The sequence below is a fragment of the Raphanus sativus genome, chromosome 2 (genome assembly GCF_000801105.2).
Source record: "Raphanus sativus cultivar WK10039 chromosome 2, ASM80110v3, whole genome shotgun sequence".
In the NCBI taxonomy this organism is placed as follows: domain Eukaryota; kingdom Viridiplantae; phylum Streptophyta; class Magnoliopsida; order Brassicales; family Brassicaceae; genus Raphanus; species Raphanus sativus.
In genome coordinates, this window is record NC_079512.1 from 11,627,799 (window position 1) to 11,652,049 (window position 24,251).

General features: G+C 38.2%; 5 protein-coding genes across 5 annotated transcripts; 3 read left to right on the forward strand and 2 right to left on the reverse strand.

Moving 5' to 3' along the window:
• Nucleotides 1-45: 45 nt before the first annotated feature.
• LOC108840047 (autophagy-related protein 8a-like) lies at nt 46-1,319 on the reverse strand. Its single transcript, XM_018612861.2, has 6 exons — nt 1,168-1,319; nt 1,000-1,053; nt 760-815; nt 628-680; nt 416-534; nt 46-318 (listed from the first exon to the last, which is right to left on the reverse strand). The coding sequence occupies exons 2-6, from the start codon at nt 1,034-1,036 to the stop codon at nt 221-223; spliced, it is 363 nt and encodes a 120-aa protein (XP_018468363.1). The 5' UTR covers nt 1,037-1,053; nt 1,168-1,319; the 3' UTR covers nt 46-220.
• A 1,827-nt stretch (nt 1,320-3,146) lies between these two features.
• LOC108833946 (zinc finger BED domain-containing protein RICESLEEPER 2-like) lies at nt 3,147-4,328 on the forward strand. Its single transcript, XM_018607331.1, has one exon. It carries the CDS (start codon nt 3,147-3,149, stop codon nt 4,326-4,328), a length of 1,182 nt encoding a protein of 393 aa, XP_018462833.1.
• A 2,240-nt stretch (nt 4,329-6,568) lies between these two features.
• LOC108843211 (calcium-dependent protein kinase 21) lies at nt 6,569-9,138 on the reverse strand. Its single transcript, XM_018616340.2, has 8 exons — nt 8,328-9,138; nt 8,092-8,235; nt 7,850-8,002; nt 7,571-7,683; nt 7,278-7,445; nt 7,085-7,212; nt 6,898-6,997; nt 6,569-6,817 (listed from the first exon to the last, which is right to left on the reverse strand). Exons 1-8 carry the CDS (start codon nt 9,028-9,030, stop codon nt 6,731-6,733), a joined length of 1,596 nt encoding a protein of 531 aa, XP_018471842.2. The 5' UTR covers nt 9,031-9,138; the 3' UTR covers nt 6,569-6,730.
• A 4,665-nt stretch (nt 9,139-13,803) lies between these two features.
• Nucleotides 13,804-17,431, forward strand: LOC108827580 (sugar transporter ERD6-like 15). The gene is made up of 19 exons (XM_018601012.2): nt 13,804-13,928; nt 14,007-14,154; nt 14,281-14,343; nt 14,443-14,532; nt 14,639-14,698; nt 14,838-14,903; nt 15,228-15,293; nt 15,380-15,455; nt 15,566-15,630; nt 15,824-15,916; nt 15,992-16,078; nt 16,155-16,239; nt 16,303-16,346; nt 16,418-16,480; nt 16,587-16,646; nt 16,722-16,775; nt 16,851-16,910; nt 16,989-17,103; nt 17,199-17,431. The coding sequence occupies exons 2-19, from the start codon at nt 14,017-14,019 to the stop codon at nt 17,336-17,338; spliced, it is 1,425 nt and encodes a 474-aa protein (XP_018456514.2). The 5' UTR covers nt 13,804-13,928; nt 14,007-14,016; the 3' UTR covers nt 17,339-17,431.
• Nucleotides 17,432-21,433: 4,002 nt separating this feature from the next.
• Nucleotides 21,434-23,335, forward strand: LOC130508531 (uncharacterized). The gene is made up of 2 exons (XM_057004091.1): nt 21,434-22,294; nt 22,382-23,335. The coding sequence occupies exons 1-2, from the start codon at nt 21,434-21,436 to the stop codon at nt 23,333-23,335; spliced, it is 1,815 nt and encodes a 604-aa protein (XP_056860071.1).
• The last annotated feature ends 916 nt before the right edge of the window (nt 23,336-24,251 follow it).

The window sequence follows — 24,251 nt, forward strand, 5'->3', positions numbered from 1 at the left end:
TATTAGCAGGAAGATAGCAATAATAAAAACAGAGGAAACAAAAAAAAATGTAAACAGAGTCTCAAATTAACTGAAGATATATTTTTTCAAATCCATTGAGAAAGAGAGTTCTCCGAAGATAAAACCACAAAGTAAAAGACATTATTAAGGTCGACCAATCAGAAGAAAAGAAGCTAAAGGGGAAAACGAATATACAATCAAACTATCAAATCAGAGCATATTAGCAGGAAGATCCAAACGTGTTCTCTCCACTGTATGTCATGTAGAGAAACCCATCTTCGTCTTTGTGTTCTTCATAGATTGCAGACATCAATGCAGCTGCTCAGAAGAAGAGGAAAAAGAGAGACCAAATCAAAACAGGAAGCATACAAGTTGAAGATTCAGAAAGCATTAAAAAGTCCCAATCTTTAATTACCAGTTGGGGGTAACGTGTTCTTGACAAAGACAAAGATTGCTTTCTCGGCTCCGAGCTTAATTCTTTTGCGCACAACGTACACAAATTGTCCAGCGGTTAGATCAGCTGGCACAAGATACCTAAGAGTAGAAACAAAAATCAGGTTTAAAAAACAATGTGAATGTGATAAATAAACAGCACTAAGGAACATCAATAATCAATATGTAACTCACTTCTTCTTGTCAATGTCAGGAACATCACTTTGTTCAGCTTTCTCCACAATCACCTGTATTTGGTTTCTAATCAGAAAGACTTGAAAGAAACGATTTTGTCTGTGTAACAGAGAAAAGTTCAGGGAAACATACAGGAACTCTGTCTTGGTACTTCTCTCTGATACGAGTAGATTCAGCCATTCTCACCTCTGATACAAAAAACAAACCCATAAACATTCGATAATAACTAAAATCGATTTAATTAGACACAAGCGTAGAAGCTAGCATCAAAAATCAAATCAGAACCATATGCAAAAAGTAACACTAGATCAGAATTAAACAATAACAATAAACGCTTGACGAGTAATAACGATAAGAAACAACGGAACTTACCCAGAGGATTAGAAAGCTTGAAGGAGTTTTTGGCCATGTCGATTCGATCAGTATCTGCGATTATTACGAGAGAATAAAAAAAAAACAAATCTTTAGCCTTTCTGGCGAAATCGCGAAGGAACCCAGAAACTTTAATTGATAGAACAGAGGCGAAATCAAACAATATACCTAAAGAAGAAGAAGCGATTCGATGATCGAGAGAAACTAGGGTTCGGTGATCAAAGCCTGAGAAAAAATTGAAGGAAGAGAATATTTAAAGATGTATTTAGGGTTTAGTGATTGTTTCCTACACGGCACCCTAACTTGGATTTTACTATTTATTTTTATATTTGTAATTATTTAGGATATTAAGACGTTGTCTTACGTCAGCACGAGTACATGACTATCGTCGGCGCCTGTTGGGCCTTTATTTGGGTCCTTGTGGGGCGTTTTGGGTCTTACTAAGTTACGATTTACGGTATTTCTTTTTTCTTTTGCTCAACATTTGAAGATTTTTTTTTTGACGATGGTTTTCAAAATAAAAAAAGAAGTATTTGAGGAAAATGACGTTTTTTTTTCTGTATCCAAATGATATGAGAGTAATCTCTATTTATAGATAAAAAAAATATGAATTTTGATATAATTTTTCTTTTAAGTCTTATTATTTAATAAACACGTTTGAATTGTTAGGTGAGGAAAAAAACAAAAGAAATCTGGAAAACCAATCAAAACAAAGCATCTAAATTTTATCTAGATTTTTTTAAAAAGTTAAAAAAAAAGAAATCGTGAGAACTGGCGCGTGGTTGCACGCAAGGAATTCTTCTGCCCAATCAGAAGCTGACACGTGGTGGAGGTGGACCAAAAAAGAGTTTCAACCGTTCAAACTTTGCAACGGGTGTTTATGCTATGTCGATTTACACATTTTATCAACAAATCTATTGCAAAAGTTTCAACAGATGAAACAACTTATCAACATCCCCATTGTAGATGACCTTAAGTAGGCCTGGGCATTTTTAACCGAACCGAAAAACCGATTCGAACCGCCCCGAATTACCTGGTCCGATTGAATCTCGGTACTGCCATAAAAACCGATCGGTTCTTATATGATTTTAATCGGTTTCCGGGTCGGTTCGGTTAAAAACCAAAACCGAAAAAGGATCCGAAAGGACCCAACTTTATTGTGCATATTCATTTATCTTCGACTCTGCCTCGGGAACTAAGGAACCCTCTCGAAGAAATCAAGAGTGAAGACATCGATTGGTTACATTGGTAGCTCGTGCCTCATAGCCACCCAAAGTAACTACTACTCGACTCTTCGATTTCACCGGAATCAACCTAAGAAGCTTTCCCAAGGTTGAAAAACTGGAATCCATACATCTAAAGCTTCGAAACGGTCCTTACTCTCCACCTTCTGTCTCTTCGAGAAATTGTTCACAGGTTTGTTCTTAATCCATTAAAATGGATCTGTCTTTTTTTTCTTAATCATTTTTGTGTTCTGTTTGAATTTGAATTTTGAAAATTGAAACTTTGAATCATTGTCTTTGATTTATTTCTCATGTTTATCTTCTTGGAATCTATTTTCTGATTTGTGTTTTATACTTAATACTTATGTTTGTTTTGTTTTTCAGATGGATTCATCTTCGTATCCTACTGTCAATGGAAATGATGAACAAAGAAACTATGAAGATGGCAAAACTTCATATCCTACTGTTGGTAGAAAAAGAAAGGGTGTTGGAAGCTCAAAGGGAAAGGAAAAGGAAAAGGTAAAGAACAACACAAGCAATCGCTCAGACGTTTGGGAACACTATACGCGCCTGCCTATGGATTACGACAAGTGCAAATGCAACCATTGTGCCAGAGAAATGGTCTGTCCAACATCATCTGGAACATCAAACCTGAGGAAACATCTCACCATATGCAGGCAACACTTGGCGTGGGTTAGTAGTCAGAAGAAAAATCAACATGTGCTAGAGTCAGAAGGTGATGAGGGTGCATTGGTGTTGGGGAGAGTTTCTGATGATGTTGTGATGGAGGCTACTAATGAGATGATTGTATTGGGTGAGTTTCCCCTATGTTTCGTTGAGAGTGTTGCATAGAGACATTTCTGCAACCATGTGATGTTCAAGCCACCACAATCTAGAAGAACAGCAACAAGAGAAATCGTGAAGATGTATGTAAAGCGCAAAGCAAGCATGTGTAATATGTTTTCTTCTTCTAAGCAACATGTGTCTCTCACCACTGATATCTGGGTTGCTCCATCTACAGCTGCGAGTTATATGGTCGTTACCGCACACTGGATTGATACCAATTGGAGGCTAAGGAAACTCATTATCGGTTTCAAGAATGTCATAGATCATAAAGGTGTTACAATAGCAAGAGTTCTCGAAGAGTGTCTATCTGAATGGAGTATAATGAAGATCTTCACCATCATTGTCGACAATGCAACAGTCAACACGAATGCTTTGAAGATTTTTGCCGAATTGTATGGAGCAATTGCGAGTGATGCTTTGGTGCTGGATGGTCGATTCCTACATATGGGGTGTCCTGCTCATATTGTCAACTTAGTGGTAAAAGATGGACTAAAAGAAATTGATGACTCAATTTGTGCAATCCGAAATTCCATCACATATGTAAGGTCTTCTACTACAAGGTTAAATTCGTTCGAGTTGTGCGTTCTATCTGGTAAGACGAGATGGAACTCGACTTACCTCATGCTGAGCAAGGCACTTAAGTTTCGGTTGGCCTTTGATAGGATGGAAGCTGAGGACAAGCTGTATAATGAGTATTTTCAGGAGACAATGGATGGAAAGAAACGCGTTGGACCACCAACAAGGGATGATTGGGATGCAGTTGAAGGGCTGGTAAGGTTTCTTGTAATATTTTACAATTCGACCTTGGTAGTTTTTGCTTCAAACTCGGTGAACTCATACAAATGTTATACTGAGATTGTCACCATCGAGAGGAACCTGATTAAGTTGAGCAATGATCTTGATGTGGAGCTAAGAAAGAAAGCAATGGCTATGAGAGAAAATTTTAATAAGTATTGGGAAGGGCTAAAGAAAATCAATAGGCTGTTGATAGTTGCTAGCATCTTAGATCCAAGGAACAAGATGAGGTTTGCTACTCTTTGTTTTGAGCGGGTTTATGGTAAAGACAATGTAGAAACTAAGGCTCTACAGAGTTCAGTTGCGGATGTCTTGAAGAGTTTGTTTGAGGAATATACTCTGAGGTATGTGACTGTGCACGGGGATGATATCATTGGCACACGATCTCAATCTGGTGCAACATCATCTCAGAGTACTGGTCAAGATGGTTCCAGTAGAATGGATTTAGATACTGATGTGGGTTAGAGCGCATGGACTTTGTCTACAAAGAGATGATTGATGAAATCGGCATTGAAGATGCTGCAAATGAGGTGGAAATCTATCTGAAAGATAAGGTGGAAATTACTAAGAACAGTCTTCTGGGATCAGAATATGATGTGCTGGGATGGTGAAAGGTAAATGAACACAAGTACCCGGTTCTGTGTGAAATAGCTAAGGATATCCTAGCTATGCAAGTGTCTTCAGTAGCATCTGAATCCGCCTTCAGCACTAGTAGTCGAGTTCTTGATCCTTACAGAAGTTGTTTAACTCATTACATGATAGAGGTGTTGTTGTGTACTGAGCAGTGGATGAAGAGTGATACCCACTTACGTGTGAGAGCATCAGTTTTCCGCAATAACCAACTTATGAGTGATGTTGAGCAGCAAGATCAACTATACAGAGGTAACATTCTATAACAATCCATTACATTCATTCCTTATATCTTTACTTATGAGTTATGATTGAATATGAGTTATGTAATTGACTGCATATGCGTTGTGCAATATGATAGAGTTTGAGGCCCACGGACTAGGGGAGTCTGAGATACAAGCAGAGCCGCAAGAAGATTTTTAAGAGTGATAAACTGATAAGGTACACCACTACACATCTACACGTTTTATTGCGTTCTTCTTCAACTTCTCATCATCACTTAAAAAGTTATAATAATCTTACAAGTATAAAACTTTGGTAACAGGTTATCTTTGAACTTTGAAGAATGGAAGATGATGCTTGACTTAATGATGCTTCTCATCATCACTTAATGATGCTTGACTGCTTGTTGTTGTTGTTGGTTATTGCTATTTAATTTCGGCTTTTTATGTTTAAGAACCTGGTATTTGCTTATTATTGTTGTTGAATTTGAACTTGTGTGTTGTGTTGATGAAATTTGAAGAACGAAAGATGATGATGTTTGTTGTTATTTTGCTATGTTTTTGACTTGTTATGTGTTTTTATACTCGAGGAACCGAAGTTTTTTCGATTATTTCGGGTATTAAGTACCCAATTAGTCTAGAAACCGGTTATTTCTCGTTTTTTCGGTTATTTTTCGGTTTTCTCGGTTACATGCCGGTTCTTAAATTTAGTACTCATACCGAACCGAACTGAGGACAAACCGAACCGATCCGAACCGTTTTTCGTTGGTTCCTATTTGGTTACTAGAAATGAAAACCCGAATTACCCGAACCGGAACCGAATCGAAAACCGAATGCCCAGGCCTAGCCTTAAAGATGTTAAAGTAGTTTATACGATAGAAGTCCATAAAGATTTTTTTAGGATGTTGTAGAATATATTTTGTCCATTTGGTCCTTATGAGATTTTGGTTTATCATTATGTGTTCTGGATGCTCTTTTTACGAGCTGTTTAACTTCAGCTTCAGAGAGTTTAGAGCCAAGTTTGTTCAGACAAGTTTTTAAACTGCTTGATAAGTTATTTACCCGCTTTATCGGAATCTGTAGTCTCTTGTTTTTTTTTTTCGAAATCTGTACTCTCAAACATGGTTTTAAGGCAGACCCCCCTTTTTCAATTAATTAATTAAGTTCTAAGATATTTTAAATTAGGCATGGGCGTTCGGTGGCCTGTTCGGTATCGGTCCGGGTGATTCGGATTTTCGGATTTTTGGGATTATGCTTAGAAGTATCATTCGGTATTTACTAATTATCGTATCGGATTCGGTTCGGTTTCTTCCGCGTTCGGTTCGGATTGGATATAACCAATGTTTAAAATCGTTCAAAAAAATATTTTTTAAACTTCAAAAAGTAACAAATTTTGTTTTAAAATATATGAATTATTTTCAAATCTAATTAAATATTAGTTAAACTAAACAAATTTGCTAAAAATAATTCAAAATAACAAATAAAACAAACTACAAAAATATTTTGAATAATCAAAAATATCCAAATCACCTTAAAATATATCAAAACATTAACATATTTAACTAATTTCGGATATTTTTGGATTCTAGTTCGGATTTCGGATCGGTTCGGATTATAACCAAACACCAAAGTACTAAACTCATAAGTCCCGTCGGATATTTTTGTATAACAGTTCGGATTCGGTTTCAGTTTTTCCGGTTCGGGTTTAGATATGTACTTCGGGTTGAGGTAAAAACGCCCAGACCTATTTTAAATGATCAAATTTGCAGAATTCAGAAGAAAAGATAATATATAAAATAATTTACTGTTTTCTAAGTATTCTTCATAAGGATTACGAACAATTAATACGAACGATGGAACAAAAAGGATTTAATTTGGTTACAAAGAGCCAAGACGTGACACAGTATATATAAAAACTCAGTTTTGAAGAGAAGAAATAACATTTTTGAGACAGTATCGGTTGATTAAATTACTCTCGCCTCCGGTTTTTTCCCCGGGTTAACATTTAATTTTTGATCAATGAAACGGAAGACGTTTCCCTTGTGGCTGTGTAGTACCGCTTCTCATCATTGCACAGAACTCCTCAAAGTTTATTCTTCCATCCTGTAACAGAGCCAGTCGTGTCAATACAATGTTTCTTAACAACCGATTTTTCATAATTTGATATGTTGGATGTGTCTTACATTGTCGGTATCAACTTCAGATATAACTTCTTTGATGCTAGCTTCATCTCCCATTCCATACTCTTTCATGGCACTTTCCAACTCATCCCTAGTTATGTGCCTGTTGTATATCATAACCAAGATAACACCATTAGCAATAATACCTCATGGCAGCTACACACATTCGGACATTGATTTGTAAGCTTACCCGCTGTTGTCTTTATCAAAATGTTGGAACGCTTTGTATACATGCTCATCTCGATCCAGTTTGTAACGATGCATTGTCGCAGAGATAAACTCGAAGTAGTCGATTGTTCCGTTACCATCCACATCAGCCTGCAAAAATTAAATAATCATCATGTGGAGAAGTAAAAAGATAAGATGCTGAAAATAATACTCACAGCTTCCATGAGTTGCTTCACTTCAGTTTCAGAGAGTTTAGAACCAAGCCTAGTTAGCCCTGTTTTCAGTTCTTCGTATGTAATTGTACCGCTTTTGTCGGTATCTATGTTCGCAAACATGGTCTTGAGACCTTTGATTTCCTCTTCTGATAGGCTCTCCGCAATAACCTGCAAACCAATCACACAAAGAAGTTCAGACACCAATGGATATGAGATCTTTCATTCAATTAAAGAACACAAAGAGACGACAAGGCAATAAAAAACATGCATTATTAGTACAAAGAACGGTTTACCTTAAGGGCTAGCTTCTTGAGCTTGTTCATGGCTCGGAACTGTTTCATACGAGATAATACAGCACTATCAATAGGCTTGTCTGGTGCTTCTCCGCCTTTGATCCAAGGATGTTCTATAAAACCATAAGGATTGCTACATATTAGTTAAGCATTACTAGTTAGGAGGAGGACACTAAACTTAAAGACCTAATAAAAAATGACTGGCTAACTTGTTCTGGTGCTGTGCCTACAAATGTTATAGTCATGCCTTGTAATATTTGGGTATTCAGATTCTCTTACCAAGAACCTGTGCAGCAGTGATTCGTCTCCTGGGGTCTTTGGTAAGCATCTTCCTGACAAGATCTTTCGCACTCTCAGATATAGAAGGCCATGGCTGGCTTTCAAAGTCAATCTCACCTTTTACAACCTCATCGAATATTCCTTTCTCATTTTCTACAATACATAACATATTTTAATTACGGATCAAACCTCAAGAAGAAAAATATCAAAAGAGTTTGATTAGCTTAAAAAGGTTATCTTACCAGCCCAGAAAGGAGGTACACCGCTGAGTAGGATGTAAAGGATAACACCAGCACTCCAAATGTCAATTTCCTTCCCGTAACTTCGCCTTAGTACTTCAGGAGCAACGTAGTAAGCACTCCCCACTATATCCCGGTAAACTTTTCCTGGTTTTCACAAACAAACGGATATAGGAATCAAAACTTGAGTGACGAAGATTCTTTTTCGAAAAAAGAAAAAAAAAAACTTTTTGAGTCACCTTCTTCAATGAAGACAGACAATCCGAAGTCAGTGGCCTTAAGCATAGCGTTCTCCTCTTTACTCGACAACAAGAAATTCTCAGGCTTGAGATCTCTATGAACCACACCCATAAAATGACAAATCTGAACAACATTGACAATAGACCTAATAATCCCAGCGGCAGCTCTCTCCGAGTAATGCCCCTGAGCTATGATCCTATCAAACAACTCACCACCAGCACACAGCTCCATCACCAAATGCACAGACTGTCTATCCTCATAAGCTCCCTTGATCTCAACGATGTTGGCCTGTCCAGACAAGTGCTGCATGATCTGAATCTCTCTCTTCACATCCTCCTTGTCTTGCTTGCTGATCAGCTTCCTCTTCAAGATCGACTTGCAGGCGTACGTGTTCCCCGTCGAGATCTCTCTACACCTGTACGTTATCCCGAACTGCCCTCGGCCCAGCTCTTTCCCCAAGCTGTAGAACTTTCTGATGTCTTCGAAGGGTTTGCCTAGTATGGTGTCTGGATCTCGGACCACGGTGGGGCTCGAGGACGGTTGTGGCGGCGGCGGCGTTGTTGAAATCTGGTGATTCGTGGGGTTTGGTGGAGTTTGTGGTTTCCGGTGCTCCGGGACGACGTGGGTTTGTGCTGGAGTGATCGGAGTTGAGGGTTTTGCGGCGGGGTCCTCTTGCCGGTGTTTACTGCTGAGGCAACCCATTAGCTAAAGATGGGATTGAAGAGAAAGAAGACAGATCGGGAAAGTTGTTTAGAGAGATTGTGATGAGTTGTATGTCTTTGACTGTTTAGAAGTTAATGTCTTTTGTCAATTTCGCCGAAATTACTCCGAGAATATATCTTAGAATTAATTTTAAGTTTTTTTTTTTATGTACAAGACGACGAAGAAGAAACGGATTTTTTAAATACGCAATTACTGAAATTTTATGAAAATCAACAACCTACAAAAATCAATCAAGAAACGGATTTTGCTCACCATATATGCGGGATGTACTTATATTTTTTGTTTGAGTTATATATTTTCAGTTTTTTTCTTTCTGAACTAAGTTATATTGTCTCAGTTGTAAACAATTTTTTTTGTTCGTTGGTTTTCATATAGGCCAATTTGGCTAGAAAACCATGAAAGAAAATATTATTAGGCATTTATGCAAAAAATAAATTAATTAGCTAGTTGGATAGAGGAAGATGAGCAGAATTACTCTCTTGTCCCAAATCCATTTGCAATTAGCGTAGATACACTGTTGTTTGTAGGTAGGCTATACATACATGTATTATAAGGAAAAAAATTGTGTCAAAAGAACGTCACAAAATATAAATAAATATTAACCATTCAGCATGTGGAATGCCATATATTTTTATCATTAACCATAAATTTGCAGAATATTAAACTATTTATTTTGGCTACTAAACCATAATGGGTTGGTCTTTTAATTCATAAACCACATGTATATTTTAGATTAATCTTGTGTTATCACAATAATGAATATTTATGAATACTTATTATAACCCTATAATAAATAAATAACATAAATACTAAACTTTAAATTGTACATCCTAAACCCTAGCGAGTGGATCCTCAATTTTAAATTCTAAACCTTAAATGCTAAACTCTAGACGGTGAACCCTAGAGTTTTAAGCTAAGGTTTACGGCTTAGTTAACAGAAATTTTTTGACTTTTTGTTTGATTTTTTTTCATAAATTGAATTTAACAAATTTTTATTAATTATTATTTTAGTGGCTACACACAAATTCACGTTATTATTACATTGTAAACCTTAAAATCCTAGCGGTAAACCCTAAATTCTAAATTATAAATTTTAAATTATAGAGGATGAACCCTATGGTTTAGGATTTAGAGCTTGGGATTTATGGTTTAGTTAATGATGTTAACAAAGTCAATTTTTTATTTTATCTTTTGCTTATTTTTTCTCCACAAATAGAATTTAATATTTTTTATTAATTATTATATTAATGGTGGTCTCTTGAATTTAGAGTTTAGAATTTAGGATTTATGGTTTAATTAACGGTGTCAACCACATCAATTTATTTAGTTTTACTTTTGATTTTTTTTATAAATAGAATTTAATTTTTTATTAATTATTATTTAGTGGTGACACACATATTCACATTAAAAAAGTGAACAATAGAAAAATCTTTTTGTTAATAGGATGTGAGTTTGATAAAAACAAAAATCAATTTAAAGAAAAAACCAATAAGACACGAGAGAGGGAGATGGAGGAAATATACAGAGAGGGAGAGATAGTGGGACAGCTAGGCAGCATAGGATTAACGTAGAGGACGAGTCAGATTTGTATAAGGTTACTTTTGGGATATGAGAAAAGTCAAACAGTACGTAACCGATCACCTAAATAATGTTTCTACCGTGTATATCAAGTGCAATTGCCCTTTCATATATGTATTGATTGTGTGAATGTTGGTGTGAGAGAGTTCGACGCATAGTGATGCAGTGGCGGAGCCAAACTGAGGATCAATTTCATAATTGACATACATCATAAGGATCAATAAGCTGAGTTTTATAATATTTTTTCAATTATGTCACTTAAGTATAAGCAGAATTTTTTTTTATAATACCAAATCACATGGGTCAAGTGACCCACGTAACATCTAATTTATGGGCATAAGAAATTTAAAGAGGCCCGAATAAGCATTAAATTCGAGATTGAAAGCGTTAAAATTGACAATGGAAAACACGCTAAAACATTCGATCAATTAGAGTTTTGGGACAAATTGTAAGGACTTGATTGCAATGATAATAGCAAACTTGGTCAAATTTCTCAACTGAGCCGGAAGTCATTAAAATTCTTCTGATATGTTTTCCGGCCTTCAAAATCACTTACATACCAAGGGTGCATAATGGAATCGTTCATTAGTTAGGTAGGAATACTCGTTCTTTTCATAGGTCTTTTTGTTTTATTGGTTGTTCTATTCCGATCCAATTATCCAGAATATCTCAAGTTTGAATAATACATTAACCGTTTGTTGCTAAAAAAAAGTGACTCACGTGCTATAGAGCTGCCTCCGCCACTATATTGATGTTAATTTAGGTTATAAAAAACTGGTGACCTTAATTTTTAAAATTCAGTATAGTAATTTAGTAGGTAAACATGTCGAGGAGATTTTATTAAAACAAAATTTAGGTTCATCTCCCAATATGAACATTTAAAATTCACATGCCTTAATAACCAATGGACTCTCATAACCAATCAAAATGTCATTTAGTCTCATTTAAGGATAATAAAGTTATACTTGATTTTATGATACATGGAAGGGACTATACATGTTAAATGACATACAACCACTGTGTCATTTATAATTTTAGTAAATATCAAGTGAACTTGATAAAAAAAGGTGAGCTAAAGATAACATAAAGGTGTTTTACAAAAAAAAAGAAGAAAAAAATATAACATAAAAGTTAAATGGGAGAATGTAAAAATATTTTATATTCTTATATGACATATATGTCTTTCAGTTTAAATATAAAGTTCAAGTTCACATTAAAACTATGAACTATAATATAAAGGGTGATCTGTGATGGATCGGTTTCGATTAAAATCATTACAATTTGGATGTATTGATGATAACCCTCTTTTATTGTCCTATTTAGGTATATATACTCTTCTATAACCATTTTTATATGTATATGTTGACCACATATAAAGTAAGTTTGTGTCCACTAAGTGAAGGGACACAAATTAGAAGATATCATCATAAAGACACAAATGAAAGTGTTTGATAATAAATACACAATGAAAAGGTGTGATCATAAGAGTACAATAACATTTATATATACATGTGTGAAGGTGGTTGTTTGTATGTGTAAGTTTTGGTGCTGGTAACAACAACAATGACAAATAAACACACACTCAAAAAGAATTATATAAGAGAGAGTTTGATCTTCTCCACCAAAGATCACTTACTATATATATAGGAATAAGGGAAGAAGAAAGCAATTGTAAATATAAACCATATGAAGCATGGATCACAGTTATTATCTTTTTTCATATCTAAAAAGTATTAGAGTTGAATTAACCTAAAGGCTTAACTGGTTTTTCCGCTACCATCCGCAAATGCAGTTTTTGCGGTTGGTAGCGGTTGTTAGCGTTTAGAAACAATCATAAAAAACACTACAAAACGTTTTAAACTGTTCTAAACCTTTTAAAATCAAAAGTTGGTTCTAGTTAGCATTTGCGGTTGTGGATGGTTGTAGAAGGAAATTCTTTAAAAAAAATTAAAATTACAGTAATAGAAAACTACAATGTATATATATTATATTTTAATTTATATTATAAAAATTTTAAACAAAAATATTTTCTATAATTAAAAACATTTACCAGAATAATTTTTAAATATAATTTTTATATTTATTATAATATATGTTTTAAAACTGTTAAAAAATGATATAAAATATAACTATTGTTATTTTATTATTTAACAGCTACTGCATTTGGTAGTTAACCAATCATAACTATCTCGCAAATGCACCGGCAACCGCTGCGGTTACACAAGTCAGATGCTATATCAGTCGTGCAAATCTCTTAATAATACTTAAGACCACAACCACCTGCAATCGCACCCGCAACCGCTGCGGTTACACAAGTCAACAGACGCTAAATCAAGAATATGGTTTTCAGTAAATTTCACAATTGAAATCTAACCAGGCGTCAATGCAGGAGATTGCAGAAGAGAACTGAACCAGGCGTCAATGCAGGAGATTTTACACCAGCTGAACATTTGCTACATACTTACCTTTTTTGAACAAATTTCTACTTACATATGTAAGCTTATAAGTTCAATTTTAATATTTTAATGGCGGATGTAGAAAGCTAATTAGTCGTGGCACAATGATTTTTTCCATTATGATAAATTTTAGAGTGAAAAGATTCAACAAGTTTTATAGTATTTACTATTTAGCAAATATATTTTTAAAACAATTGGGAGCATGTGCCCCTGTAGCCATAATCATGTGTCCGTCTTTGGGGTCAGCTGACCACTCTCATGCAGAGGCGGACCCTGTTATATAAAGGTGGATCACCTGGTACAGGTTTAAAATATATCCAAGAAAGTTTGTCCCCTGCTATTGGTAAACCCTTAGTTCAATTGGTTTGTTTTCTCCCTTACTGACCCATCATTATTTAAGCAACGTGAGTTCGACCATTTGTTTTGCACCAATTTTAAATGATTTTCCTTTCATTTTAATCTTAAGCTGGGCCAAACCTATTTAGTGACACCTCTAAAAATTATTCTGGCTCTGCCACTGCCCTCATGTGCCCTCATGCGCATGTAGATCGGCCCTAGGATGTAGAACCTGTTGTTCGCAAAATCGAGCATGTGCAAAGATACCTACTTGTCTACAACATTTCATTATAATGTTTTCAATTTGGGATAATATATTTTTAAACAAACTGAAATAAATGTTAAACTGCTTTAAGTAGGTTTCTTGGAGTACTCGCTCAATAAATAATACCTAAAAAAGCAAACACCAACGTCGAGTCCTTTTGCATTTCCTTTTATATTTGGTGAACCACTATTCTACATTTCTTGGCTTGTTTTCCTTTTTGATCAGGAGTTGACCCTGTCCAGGTATTCCTTCTTGGATAGTTCTTTCGACATGATCTGATATGTAACTGTATTAATCTTTTACCGTACTGTTAATTTCAGGCTAAGAGAAATGGAAGAAGAAGGTTTATTATTAGCTTCTCCGTCTTCTTCTTCATCACTTCTGTCCGGGATATCAAATGTCTCGACGAGACCTTTTGGTCTTGCATTTACTGTCTGTTCTTGCGGCGCTTTTGTATCTGGATGCGTAGTGAGCTACTGAATTGCGATTTATTAATAAAGTTTTTAATTTATTGCGTTTTGTCTATTTTTAGATTAAAATCAAAATTGTGTCTATGCATGTTGAATTAATACAATCTTTTTTATTTTTTAACAGAGTGGATATTCGGCGCCTACCCAGTCTGGTATCATGAAAGACTTGAATCTCTCCGTTGCTGATGAAAGTCTAGTTTACTCTTTCGGTTTATTTCTCTGGTTAGACCGGCTTGTTTTTTGTTCAGCCATTAAAAAATAACAATTGCTCGGTTTATATTTTCAGTATTCACTGTTTGGATCGATATTAACGGTGGGTATAATCCTTGGAGCACTAATATGTGGAAAATTAACAGATTTAGTTGGTCGTATCAACGTAAGTTCCTATTTTAGAAAAATATAATTAATAATAAAATTATGAATATGTCACTGTTATATATGTATTATAAATAATCCTTGGGACGTGCTTCTCTTCGAGCCAGACAATGTGGATCATCAACGCGTTCTTCATATCAGGCTGGTTCAGTATTGCATTTGCTAAGGTTACCATTTTCTCGGTTTTCTTTTATTTTTCCCCCTTTTGTTAATTCAAGAAATGAGAATCTTTTTACAGCACTTCTAGAAGTGATCTTTCTAAATATTTTAAGGAGTTTGTTCTATCCTTTCTTCTTTAATCTAAAGGTTATCTGGATGCTCGATATGGGAAGGTTACTGCATGGGATCGGAATCGGAATTAGCGCATACTTGGTAACACAACAAACTCGAGTTTGGCGGTTAATAAATAAAGATTCAGTTTAGTTTAATCAAATGAATATATGACAAGTGATAATAAAACATGTTTGTTTAATCACATTTTCGGTTTAGCTCCGGAAAATTGGTGTATATATGTTTTCTTAAATTATCAACCCTTTAATCATTGAATTTAAAAGTGGGTTGAGTATCAAACCAAACAAACTTTACATATACCATGTTCAAGAGATTTTGAGATGAATAAATTTTAATATTTTTTTCAAAAATGAAAAGAAAAGAATGTGTGTGATCTATGTATGAATAACTGATCACTTACCACAGGGGCCAATTTACATGACTGAAATAACACCAAGAAACTTAAGAGGAGCTGTTTCTTCTTGCTCACAGGTAAAACTAAAAACCAACATTTTTGAGAATGTATATAGATCTATATTTTGTAACTTACTAAAGTACGTATCTTCTATGTTCTACAGTTATTTGCGATAGTCGGTTCATCAGTCTTCTATGCACTTGGTACAGTCGTTGGTTGGCGCGATTTAGCCATTTTGGGTATGGTAAAAGAGATCAATCCTCATCAAATGCAAAAGTTAGATCACCTCTTTTGCAGCAAAGTGAAATAAAAGTTCTCGTAATGGTCTTTGCGTTTTGTCTTTGGACAGGAGCTATTCCTTTTCTTGTGATAGTTCCTCTTCTTTTATTCATCCCCGAATCTCCCCGATGGCTAGTAAGATCTTCATTTGTTTTCGTTTGCATCTAATTATATTTACACATAATTTACTATTTGTGTTTATATAAGTCTCTCCTTTGTCATTAACGAAATGAAAATTTGAACAGAATTAACTGCATTAGCTAAAAATCTTGGTGAGCAAATGTGAATCAGAATAGAACTAAGATGAATGAATTCTTCTGTTTTATAGGCGAAAGTAGGGAGGGAAAATGAAGTTAAAGCGGTCTTGTTAAGCCTGCGTGGAGTAGAATCTGATATATCAAATGAAGTCCAAGAGATATTGGTTAGGACCTATGTCAATAATAATCCTTATATTTATACATTGACTTTCTAAAATTTTGATGATAATATATAACAGGATTACACAGAACATGTTAAAGAACAAGAAGATGGCGACCGCGGTTTCTTCAAGCTCTTTCAACGAAAATATGCATTCTCACTTACTGTAAACCATTCTTTTTGTGTATAGAATAATTTTGTAATTTCTATTTGTATTTCTTGATTATTTAAACCTTTCATAGATTGGAGTTGCTCTTATAGCTTTGCCTGAGCTCGGAGGAAATAGTGGTTATAGTTATTACACTGATTCCATTTTCACCCGTACAGGTAAATACAAATTGCTTCTTCTGTTTTCTTTTACCGTTGATAATTGTTTTCATCTGATGTCAGGGGTATCAAGTGACTTTGGATTCATAACAACATCTCTGGTTCAGGTTTTATAGATTACAGAATATGAATAAAACTCCTTGGTATTTTATATGATCATTTAAAACATACTTTGTAGATGTTGGGAGGTGTTTTAGGTACTATGCTTGTGGATGTATCTGGGAGACGTTCACTCCTACTGGTTGAAGTCTAAAACTATAAACCGAAAGCATAAAATAACCGATTATTTTGGATGGTTTTAGAGTAAATGTAGGTTGCTTGTTTGTTTCTTTTGGTGGTGATTGTAGGTTTCTCAAGTTGGATCATTCTTGGGATGTCTTGCCACAGCCATTTCTTTCTTCTTGCAGGCATACTAACTAGTCTACTCTACCTAACGGGTACCTTGGTTTGATCACTCCAGACCTTAATCTCTTACTTTACAGGAATATCGTTGGTGGGAAAAAGGAACTTCTATCTTGGCTCTCATTAGTGTTCTGGTAAAACTATCACTTCAACAACAAATAGTTATTTAAAACCAAGTTATTGTCTTTAATGCCAGAGAAACAAACTAGGTGTACTTTGCATCATACGGATTAGCGATGTCATCAATACCATGGATCGTAGCATCAGAGGTAGATAATTATTTTTGTTAAAGAAATTTCAACAAAAAAAGAAATCAAATATATAATCTGAATGATTCATTTATCTAGATATATCCAGTAGACGTGAAGGGAGCAGCCGGAACAGTTTGTAACTTGGCCGGCTCTATAAGTTCATGGCTGGTTGCTTATTCCTTTAATTTCTTGCTACAATGGAGTTCCACAGGTGATTTTTAATATTGTTATACAGAAAGCCTGGATATAATATAAAAAAATTTAGAAGACAAATATATAATTTTCTTAGAATTCATTTAATTGCAGGAACATTTATGATGTTTGCCATAGTGACTGGCCTTGGATTTGTGTTTATAGCCAAGCTTGTTCCAGAGACCAAAGGAAAATCTTTAGAAGAAATCCACTGTCTTTTAACTGATTCTCCTCTTGAAAATTCTACATCCTAAGAGTTTTCCCCAAAGTTGTATAAAAATAAGTTTGTACACAACAAAAATGTTTATGACAATTTCATTTCGGTAAACGTTATTGTTTTCATGCTTCAGGCAAGAGTTAAATTATTAACAACACCTTTCACATGAAGCCATCAGAAGCATTACATAATACACAGTTTAACAGACTTAAAGCTTAAGAACAAAGACTGTTGTTTATTGTTCTGGAATTATGAGTTCTCTTTTTGTTCCTAACCCACTGATCCTTCAAGCTTGATTCTTATAAGCTGGTTAACTTCGGCTCCAAAGTCATCAGGCAGATCTGCAGAATCCAGAGATCAAACACGCTAATGCTCTCTCGTGATTGATTCCCCTCTTCTGTAAATAAAAAGGCTGGCCTTCTTCGATCTTTGAGGTACTCGCTTCATGCTCTACTCTCGCTGATGGGTTCTTGACCTGTTATTGTTTCAGACCCACCACACAGAAACAAAAACTAAGTTTACAGGTTACAGCTAAAAGTCCATATAGGTTTCAGATTCAACGATGTAAGGATATGTATTAGCAGCTGCTTTGTCACCGATAAGCATTGTTGGCGTTGAAATCGGACAAGGCAAAGTCGGCATCCAAATTTCCGTTAAAAATTATTTACTTAAGAGTTTTTTACGGTTTTTCGGAAAAGAAAAACTTATACGAAAAAATTGCGGAAGAATTTTGTTTTAAGACAACGATTCTTTAAAACGACGATTTCTTAATCTACGATTTAAGAAATCAACGATTTCTTAAAAACAACGATTTCTCAATCAACGATTTAAGAAATTAGCGATTTCTTAATCAACGACCTGAGAAATCAGCGATTTAAGAAAGAAACGATTTCTTAAAACAAACGGAACATTGTTATCAAAGGTCCGAACATCCGCAAACAAGCATCCTAAGAAAATCGTAGCTTCGCGATGGTTTCAAATGCTCGGACAACGGACCACAATCCACGGCACAAACCCGATCGCGATGGCGATCGGGTCACAAACAAGAGCTCGGTTGCTATAGCGAACAGATCACGAGACCACGCTCGGTCGCTATAGCGATCGAGCTTCGATTACAACTCGGTCGCTACGAGCCTCGGATGCGGCTCGGTCGCTATAGCGACCGAGCTGCGGATAGATCTCGATCAAATGGGTTTGAACGTTTGGTTTATGATAAAACCGCGGAAACTTAACCTTATCGGAGAAATCGTAAAAACGTCTCAAATCAAAAATACGGCCCAAAAGGGTCCTAAAACTTGATTCAAGGCCCACTTACGATTTCTTAAAAACCCATAAACCTTATGACGGTTTATGCTTGGAAGATAAGCATAAGTTTCCACGGAAAAATGGAAACTTTCCGCAGATAATCATGAAGATCGGAAAAAATAGAATATTCCCATTTTTTCGACTATGACGGCTTAAGGGCAAAAGGGGGAAGCGTAAATCGACCTTGGAGGGAGTATATAAGGAGTTCAAGACGAGAGACATAGAGGCATCACTTTTCCAGAGCAACTTAGCACTTAGAGCATTTTAGGCAACTTTTCGTTTTTCTTTTTTCGAGCTGCGATTCAATTAGGTTTAGCCACCTTTGGGTATTAGAACTAGGATCCCGTCGACAGTTCTCGTAGCCGAAGCACGTTATCCTGTTGTTGTTACGCTCATATGCAGATTCGGAATAAAACCCTTCTTGCTCTTTTTTACGATTTTTATTTTATTTTTCGTTATTTGTCGTGTTCTGATTGCTTGACGTGTGGTTTCTCAGAAATTCGGGACCTCATGGAAATTAGGGTTTTCCTAGTTTCCTTATTTATACGAAATATTGATGGTGCGAATTTTGGTTCCCACAGTTTGGCGCTAGAAGGAAGGGGGGGGGGTACGGATCAATCTTACTCACGACCAGCTCACGCTCAACCAGACATGACAAACGACGATTCAGCAAACTAGCAAACTCCCCTAAACGGAGCACCCAAGGACGTCTTGAACACTCTCGCATCGGGTGTTTCTGCGGCCGACGCACCTGCTAACGTCGCGTCGCTCGACGAGTTCAAGAAGCTGCTTTCCGCCTACGAAAAAGGTCGGAAGAGCAGGATAAACTCGTGGGAACCCTGACCAAACAGGTTCAAACCTTAACGGTAAGGTCCCGCGCAGTTCTCCCTCGCGGAGCCACGAAACTCCGCGGAAGGAGGCTCGAGTTCGAGACCCCACACGATAGGCCTGGAACTTCGCAGGAACGTCCTTCGGGACAAAACCCTAACGAAACATCCTCTGTCGCGAAAGGCAACTCGGAAAAACCTCTGACGTCCTAAAAGGACTGTCATGTCCCAAGTTCTAGATAGTGCCATCAGAACGGACCATGGTGCGAGGACAAGCACCAGCCAGGTCATGAGACCTAAAGGTAAGCGTATCATGGTCCAGGAAAGGGGTTAAGTGCATCAGGAAGCTGAGACTTAACTAGAATGGAGGAAAGGTAAGCTCAAAGGAGCTGGACAAGTGTTTTGGTAGCTGGCCGTTGAGGTTTGGAAGCTCGGACAGCTAAGAAAGGAGTGAGGCAAGCTCACAGCAGCTTAGGCAAGTTTGGGACAGCTCCAGTAGCTGGAGTGTCAGCTCACTCAGCTGAGGAAGCTAGTGACCAGCTCATCTCAGCTAGGTGGAGTGTTTGGCTCTTGGACGGTTGGACCGGACCATGAGTGGTTATGGGTCCGGCTCGGTGGTGCCATGGTCAGGTGAGACCATGGAGCTTGGCAAGTGAGCTAGGTACTTGGTGAAGTACTGGCAGCTGGAGATCGATCAAAGGGAGCGGTTGGAGGCAGTTGGAAGCGGTTTGGCCGAAGGGATGTGAATGGAACCGTTTGTGTCTTTTCGCCCAAAACCGTGCAACCGTTCGGTCCAAACTTAGGAGACTCTGCCCATCGATTTCAACCACGAAAAACACTAGGCAAACCTCTGCCAAAATTACACCAGAAAGAAAGAGAGAAGAGACCGGCGGTGAGAAGTGATCCGAGTGGTGGTCCGGTGTGATTTAGGCGGTGGGAAGATTCAGGCAAGGCTATGGCAGGCGGGCAAAGTGATAAGGATAAGAGGAAGGAATCAGAGAAGGATGGAGGCGCAGAGGAACGCACGCCTAAGGTTAGTGATGCACTCCGGATGGTTATCGCCCAAGACCATGGGTTTATATGGTCTGGCCGATTGAACCATGATGTGTTGGTTGCATCCGTTTCTCCTTTTCTCTTTATCCATATCTTTCCTACTATATTCTGAAGCAGTCTGAGGGTTTAAACCCGCGGACAGACCCCCAGGCCTTGGATTGGTCAGAGTAATCTCTCCATGGCCTTGGTTGGGTAGGTATGGTCCGATCTCATGGTTCCTGATGGAATTATTGGAGTTTGGCGTTTGTAATCTCTTAGTTGGGATTTATAATGAATTATCAAAGTGATAGATTGAATTTCTAACATGGATTTCGAGATGGTTCAATGTGGCCGGTTTGGCGGTTCATGGTCAAGATCTATATGATTGAGGCCGGTTCTGAGGAATCCGCTTGGACCATTCTCTTAGTTTAGATTTATCAGGATTTATCATGAATTTTATTTAGTTTTTGGTCGAGTAATTATAGTGGTCATATTTGGGACTGAGATGTGATATAGGGTCCGGAACCATGTACTGTTAGTTCTGATGTTAGGATATCGGTTCATAAATGTATTCATGTGTTGTGGGTTTGGTTTCAGGAACATGCAGTGATCGTGGTAAAGCTAAGGAGTCTTGAAGACCTGGCCGTGGATGGATGTGTGATGTGTGTCTAGTTTAGTTTGAACTTATGATAGCCTATTGTGCAACTTGTGTGATATGAATGATTTGTATGGATCACATTGACTTATATATATGAAATGATCTTTTCTTTATGCTTCCGCTTTGTACTCATTGTTTATGAACCTCAAATCAAATGAAAATGACTTAGAAACTATTGAACCTAAACCGGCTTAACTACACTTACACATCTAGGTAAGTACTTGGACTGGTTGGATCATGGGATCCAGGTTCGGGTCTTACAAGGACACTCAGGAGGATGAAGTCGAGCGTATCGACTTGGAGCCCAGCGATGACTCCGACGAAGACGCCGACGTCTATCCAAGAAGAACCCGCAGCCGTTCAGCTCGGGAAAGTTCTCCGTTCGACAAACCCATGCCGGAAGAAGAGGAAAACCTCTATTGGATCGAACAGGAGGAACTTGCTGAAAGGCAACTCGAGATTACTCGCCGCGAACGCCGACAAGCTCGAAAATCGCTGGAGAGGATCCCGATATACGCGATCTATCACCAAGACCGCCGCGGAAGTAAGGGCCGTGAAATCGCAGATCCACCACGCCATGAGTGCTGCCCCAGAAATCGACAGACTGCTCGAGGTGGCTCGTAAAACTCCCTTCACCGCGCGAATCTCCGATACTAAGGTGTCTAATCCGGGAAAGCTCAAGATACTGATGTATAACGGTACGACCGATCGAAAGGCGCATCTCCAGGTGTTCCATATCACTATGGGAAGAGCCAGGCTTAGAGAAAGCGAGAAAGACGCTGGTTACTGTCGCCTGTTCGTCGAAAATCTCGAAGGTGCGGCGCTCGAATGGTTCTCCCAGTTAAAGCGAAACTCCATCGGAAGCTTTTGCCTTTTCGCATCGGAATTCCTCCTCAAGTACTCTATGTTCATCGATAGAGAAACTTCCGATGTCGATCTCTGGAGCTTAACCCAGGAAGAGGGCGAGTCCCTCCGAGAGTTCATAAGCCGTTTCAAACTGATCATGGCGAAGGTCAGCGGAATCAGCGACAAAGTCACCATCGACGCGCTTAGGAAGGCGCTCTGGTACAAGTCGAAGTTCAGAAAGTGGATAACGCTCGAAAAACCTCGCACAATCCAGGACGCCCTCCACAAAGCCTTAGATTACATAATAATCGAAGAAGAGACGAAAGTCCTGTCGCAAAAGCATAAGCCGACAAGGAACTCTTCGAAAGACGTGGATCCAAAATCAAAGAAGAAAACCTCTCGAAACGACAAGTACGTCCATCACGAGGGGGAAGAACTCCAAGGCGCGCACAACTACGCGATCAATCCAGAGCAGGACAGGACTTCGGGAAATACGTGGAACCGTAACCAGAGTTACGACAAAAACGTATACTGCGAGTTCCATCAGACCGAAGGTCACTCCACGGCTAACTGCAAAGTCGTAGGGGCAAGACTGGCCGCGAAGCTGCTTGCTGGAGAACACTCTGGAGTAACCAGCGTCAAGGATCTAATCCTCGAATCCGACCGTTCGCCAAAAAAGAATCTTCCCGCGAAAAACTCGTCGCCGAGAAATCAGGCCGGGGAAAAACGCGAGAGAAGATCGGACGATAGGGGGAATGATAACTCCCGCAGGAGGGTGAACATGATCATGGGAGGATCCCAATATTGCAAGGACTCGGTCTCGGCCATCAAAGCCTACCAACGGAAAGCCGAGTCAACTGCGAAGTATCCCCCACGGTCTCCCTCTCGAGACGGGCAGAACGCCTCGATCACGTTCACGAAAGAAGAGGCTTGCGCAATCGACCTGCCTCACTGCGACCTCTTGGTCATTGATCTCGTAATAAGAGATCTCGAAATCGCAAGAATACTCATCGACACCGGGAGCACGGTAAACCTAATCTTCCGCGATAACCTAAGAAGGATGGGCGTCGAGCTCGAAGAGGTCACTCCGGTACCAAAACCGCTCACGGGTTTCTCCAGACAAACGTCCATGACCCTGGGATCTATTCAACAACCCGTCATAGCAAAAAACGTCACCAAGATAGTTGACTTCGCGGTGGTAGATGGCCCGGCTATCTACAACGCAATCATGGGAACTCCATGGCTAAACACCATGAAGGCCGTTCCCTCGACTTATCAAATGGGCGTCAAATTCCCAACCAGGACTGAAGTCGCCGCAATCTGGGGTTGTCAAAAACAGTCGCGACTTTGTTTCCTAGCGGAGTAAAAGTTAAGGTAGATCACGGCGACCTCCACGGTTCAATGCAAGCGAACCCAGTCCTCCGCCGAAGATACCCCGACAAAGGGCACAGCGACATCTCCTGCGGAAGCAGATTCGGAGATCGGAACCATCCCCAACTCCGAAGACAACGTCACAACTCAGCGGGAAGAGAAAATCCCGAGGTGGACGTCGACCCCGCGACTAAAGCGGTCGACGAAAAATCAACTGACGAGTAAATACACTCGCGGCACAAACAGAACTACGAGATGGCTTGATCCTCGAAAGAGGTACGTAGGCAGCTCGTCGAAACCCGACGAGTCCAGCTATCCCCCTCGCCAAAAGGGGGGGGGGAGTGGGTACGTATACTCGTATACTTCCACACAAGGTCGAAAAACCCCGCACTTGTATTCGAAATTTTCGAAACTTTTTCAATAAAATTCTCTTTCTCAATCTATCAATTCCTTAACATCCCAGAAAACGAAAAACGTATCCTCAAGAAAACGCGAGACGTCGCAGGTTTACTAAAGATATTTAGTTCGTATCATCCGTCAAAATAGTCCATCCGCGACTTTAAACATTTTATCAAAATAGTCCATCCGTGACTTTAAAACAACCATGAAAATAGTCCCTCTGCGACTTTAAAAACGAAAACAAACCCGTCGATTGGCCCCGACGGGCACACAGAAACGTTTTACTTAAACAAAATTCGTAGTTAGATCTTTTCACAAGATCCTCTTACATCCGACCTGGATACCATAGCGCGCTATACAAGAAAACCGAAATTTCGTCTAGCACTTCGTAAAGGAAGTAGCTCGGTTCGTACCCAGATAAATCATATAAGCCGATAACACTTCACAGATTTTAAAACAGTGCGAATCAGGTCAAAATCACAAACAGGCAAAACAGAAGCCGATCAGTCATC

Coding starts and splice junctions, on each gene's coding strand:
- LOC108840047 (XM_018612861.2), bottom strand. CDS start 1,036: ATGGCCAAAAACTCCTTCAAGCTTTCTAATCCTCTGG. Junction 816..999: donor CAAGCTTTCTAATCCTCTGG/GTAAGTTCCGTT, acceptor TTTTTGTATCAG/AGGTGAGAATGGCTGAATCT. Junction 535..627: donor CCTGACATTGACAAGAAGAA/GTGAGTTACATA, acceptor TTCTACTCTTAG/GTATCTTGTGCCAGCTGATC.
- LOC108833946 (XM_018607331.1), top strand. CDS start 3,147: ATGTATGTAAAGCGCAAAGCAAGCATGTGTAATATGTTTTCTTCTTCT.
- LOC108843211 (XM_018616340.2), bottom strand. CDS start 9,030: ATGGGTTGCCTCAGCAGTAAACACCGGCAAGAGGACCCCGCCGCAAAA. Junction 7,446..7,570: donor TCAAGAAGCTAGCCCTTAAG/GTAAACCGTTCT, acceptor ATTGGTTTGCAG/GTTATTGCGGAGAGCCTATC. Junction 6,998..7,084: donor TTTGATAAAGACAACAGCGG/GTAAGCTTACAA, acceptor GATATACAACAG/GCACATAACTAGGGATGAGT.
- LOC108827580 (XM_018601012.2), top strand. CDS start 14,017: ATGGAAGAAGAAGGTTTATTATTAGCTTCTCCGTCTTCTTCTTCATCA. Junction 14,699..14,837: donor TCAGTATTGCATTTGCTAAG/GTTACCATTTTC, acceptor TTTAATCTAAAG/GTTATCTGGATGCTCGATAT. Junction 15,917..15,991: donor ATGAAGTCCAAGAGATATTG/GTTAGGACCTAT, acceptor AATATATAACAG/GATTACACAGAACATGTTAA.
- LOC130508531 (XM_057004091.1), top strand. CDS start 21,434: ATGACTCCGACGAAGACGCCGACGTCTATCCAAGAAGAACCCGCAGCC. Junction 22,295..22,381: donor TAATCGAAGAAGAGACGAAA/GTCCTGTCGCAA, acceptor CGAAACGACAAG/TACGTCCATCACGAGGGGGA.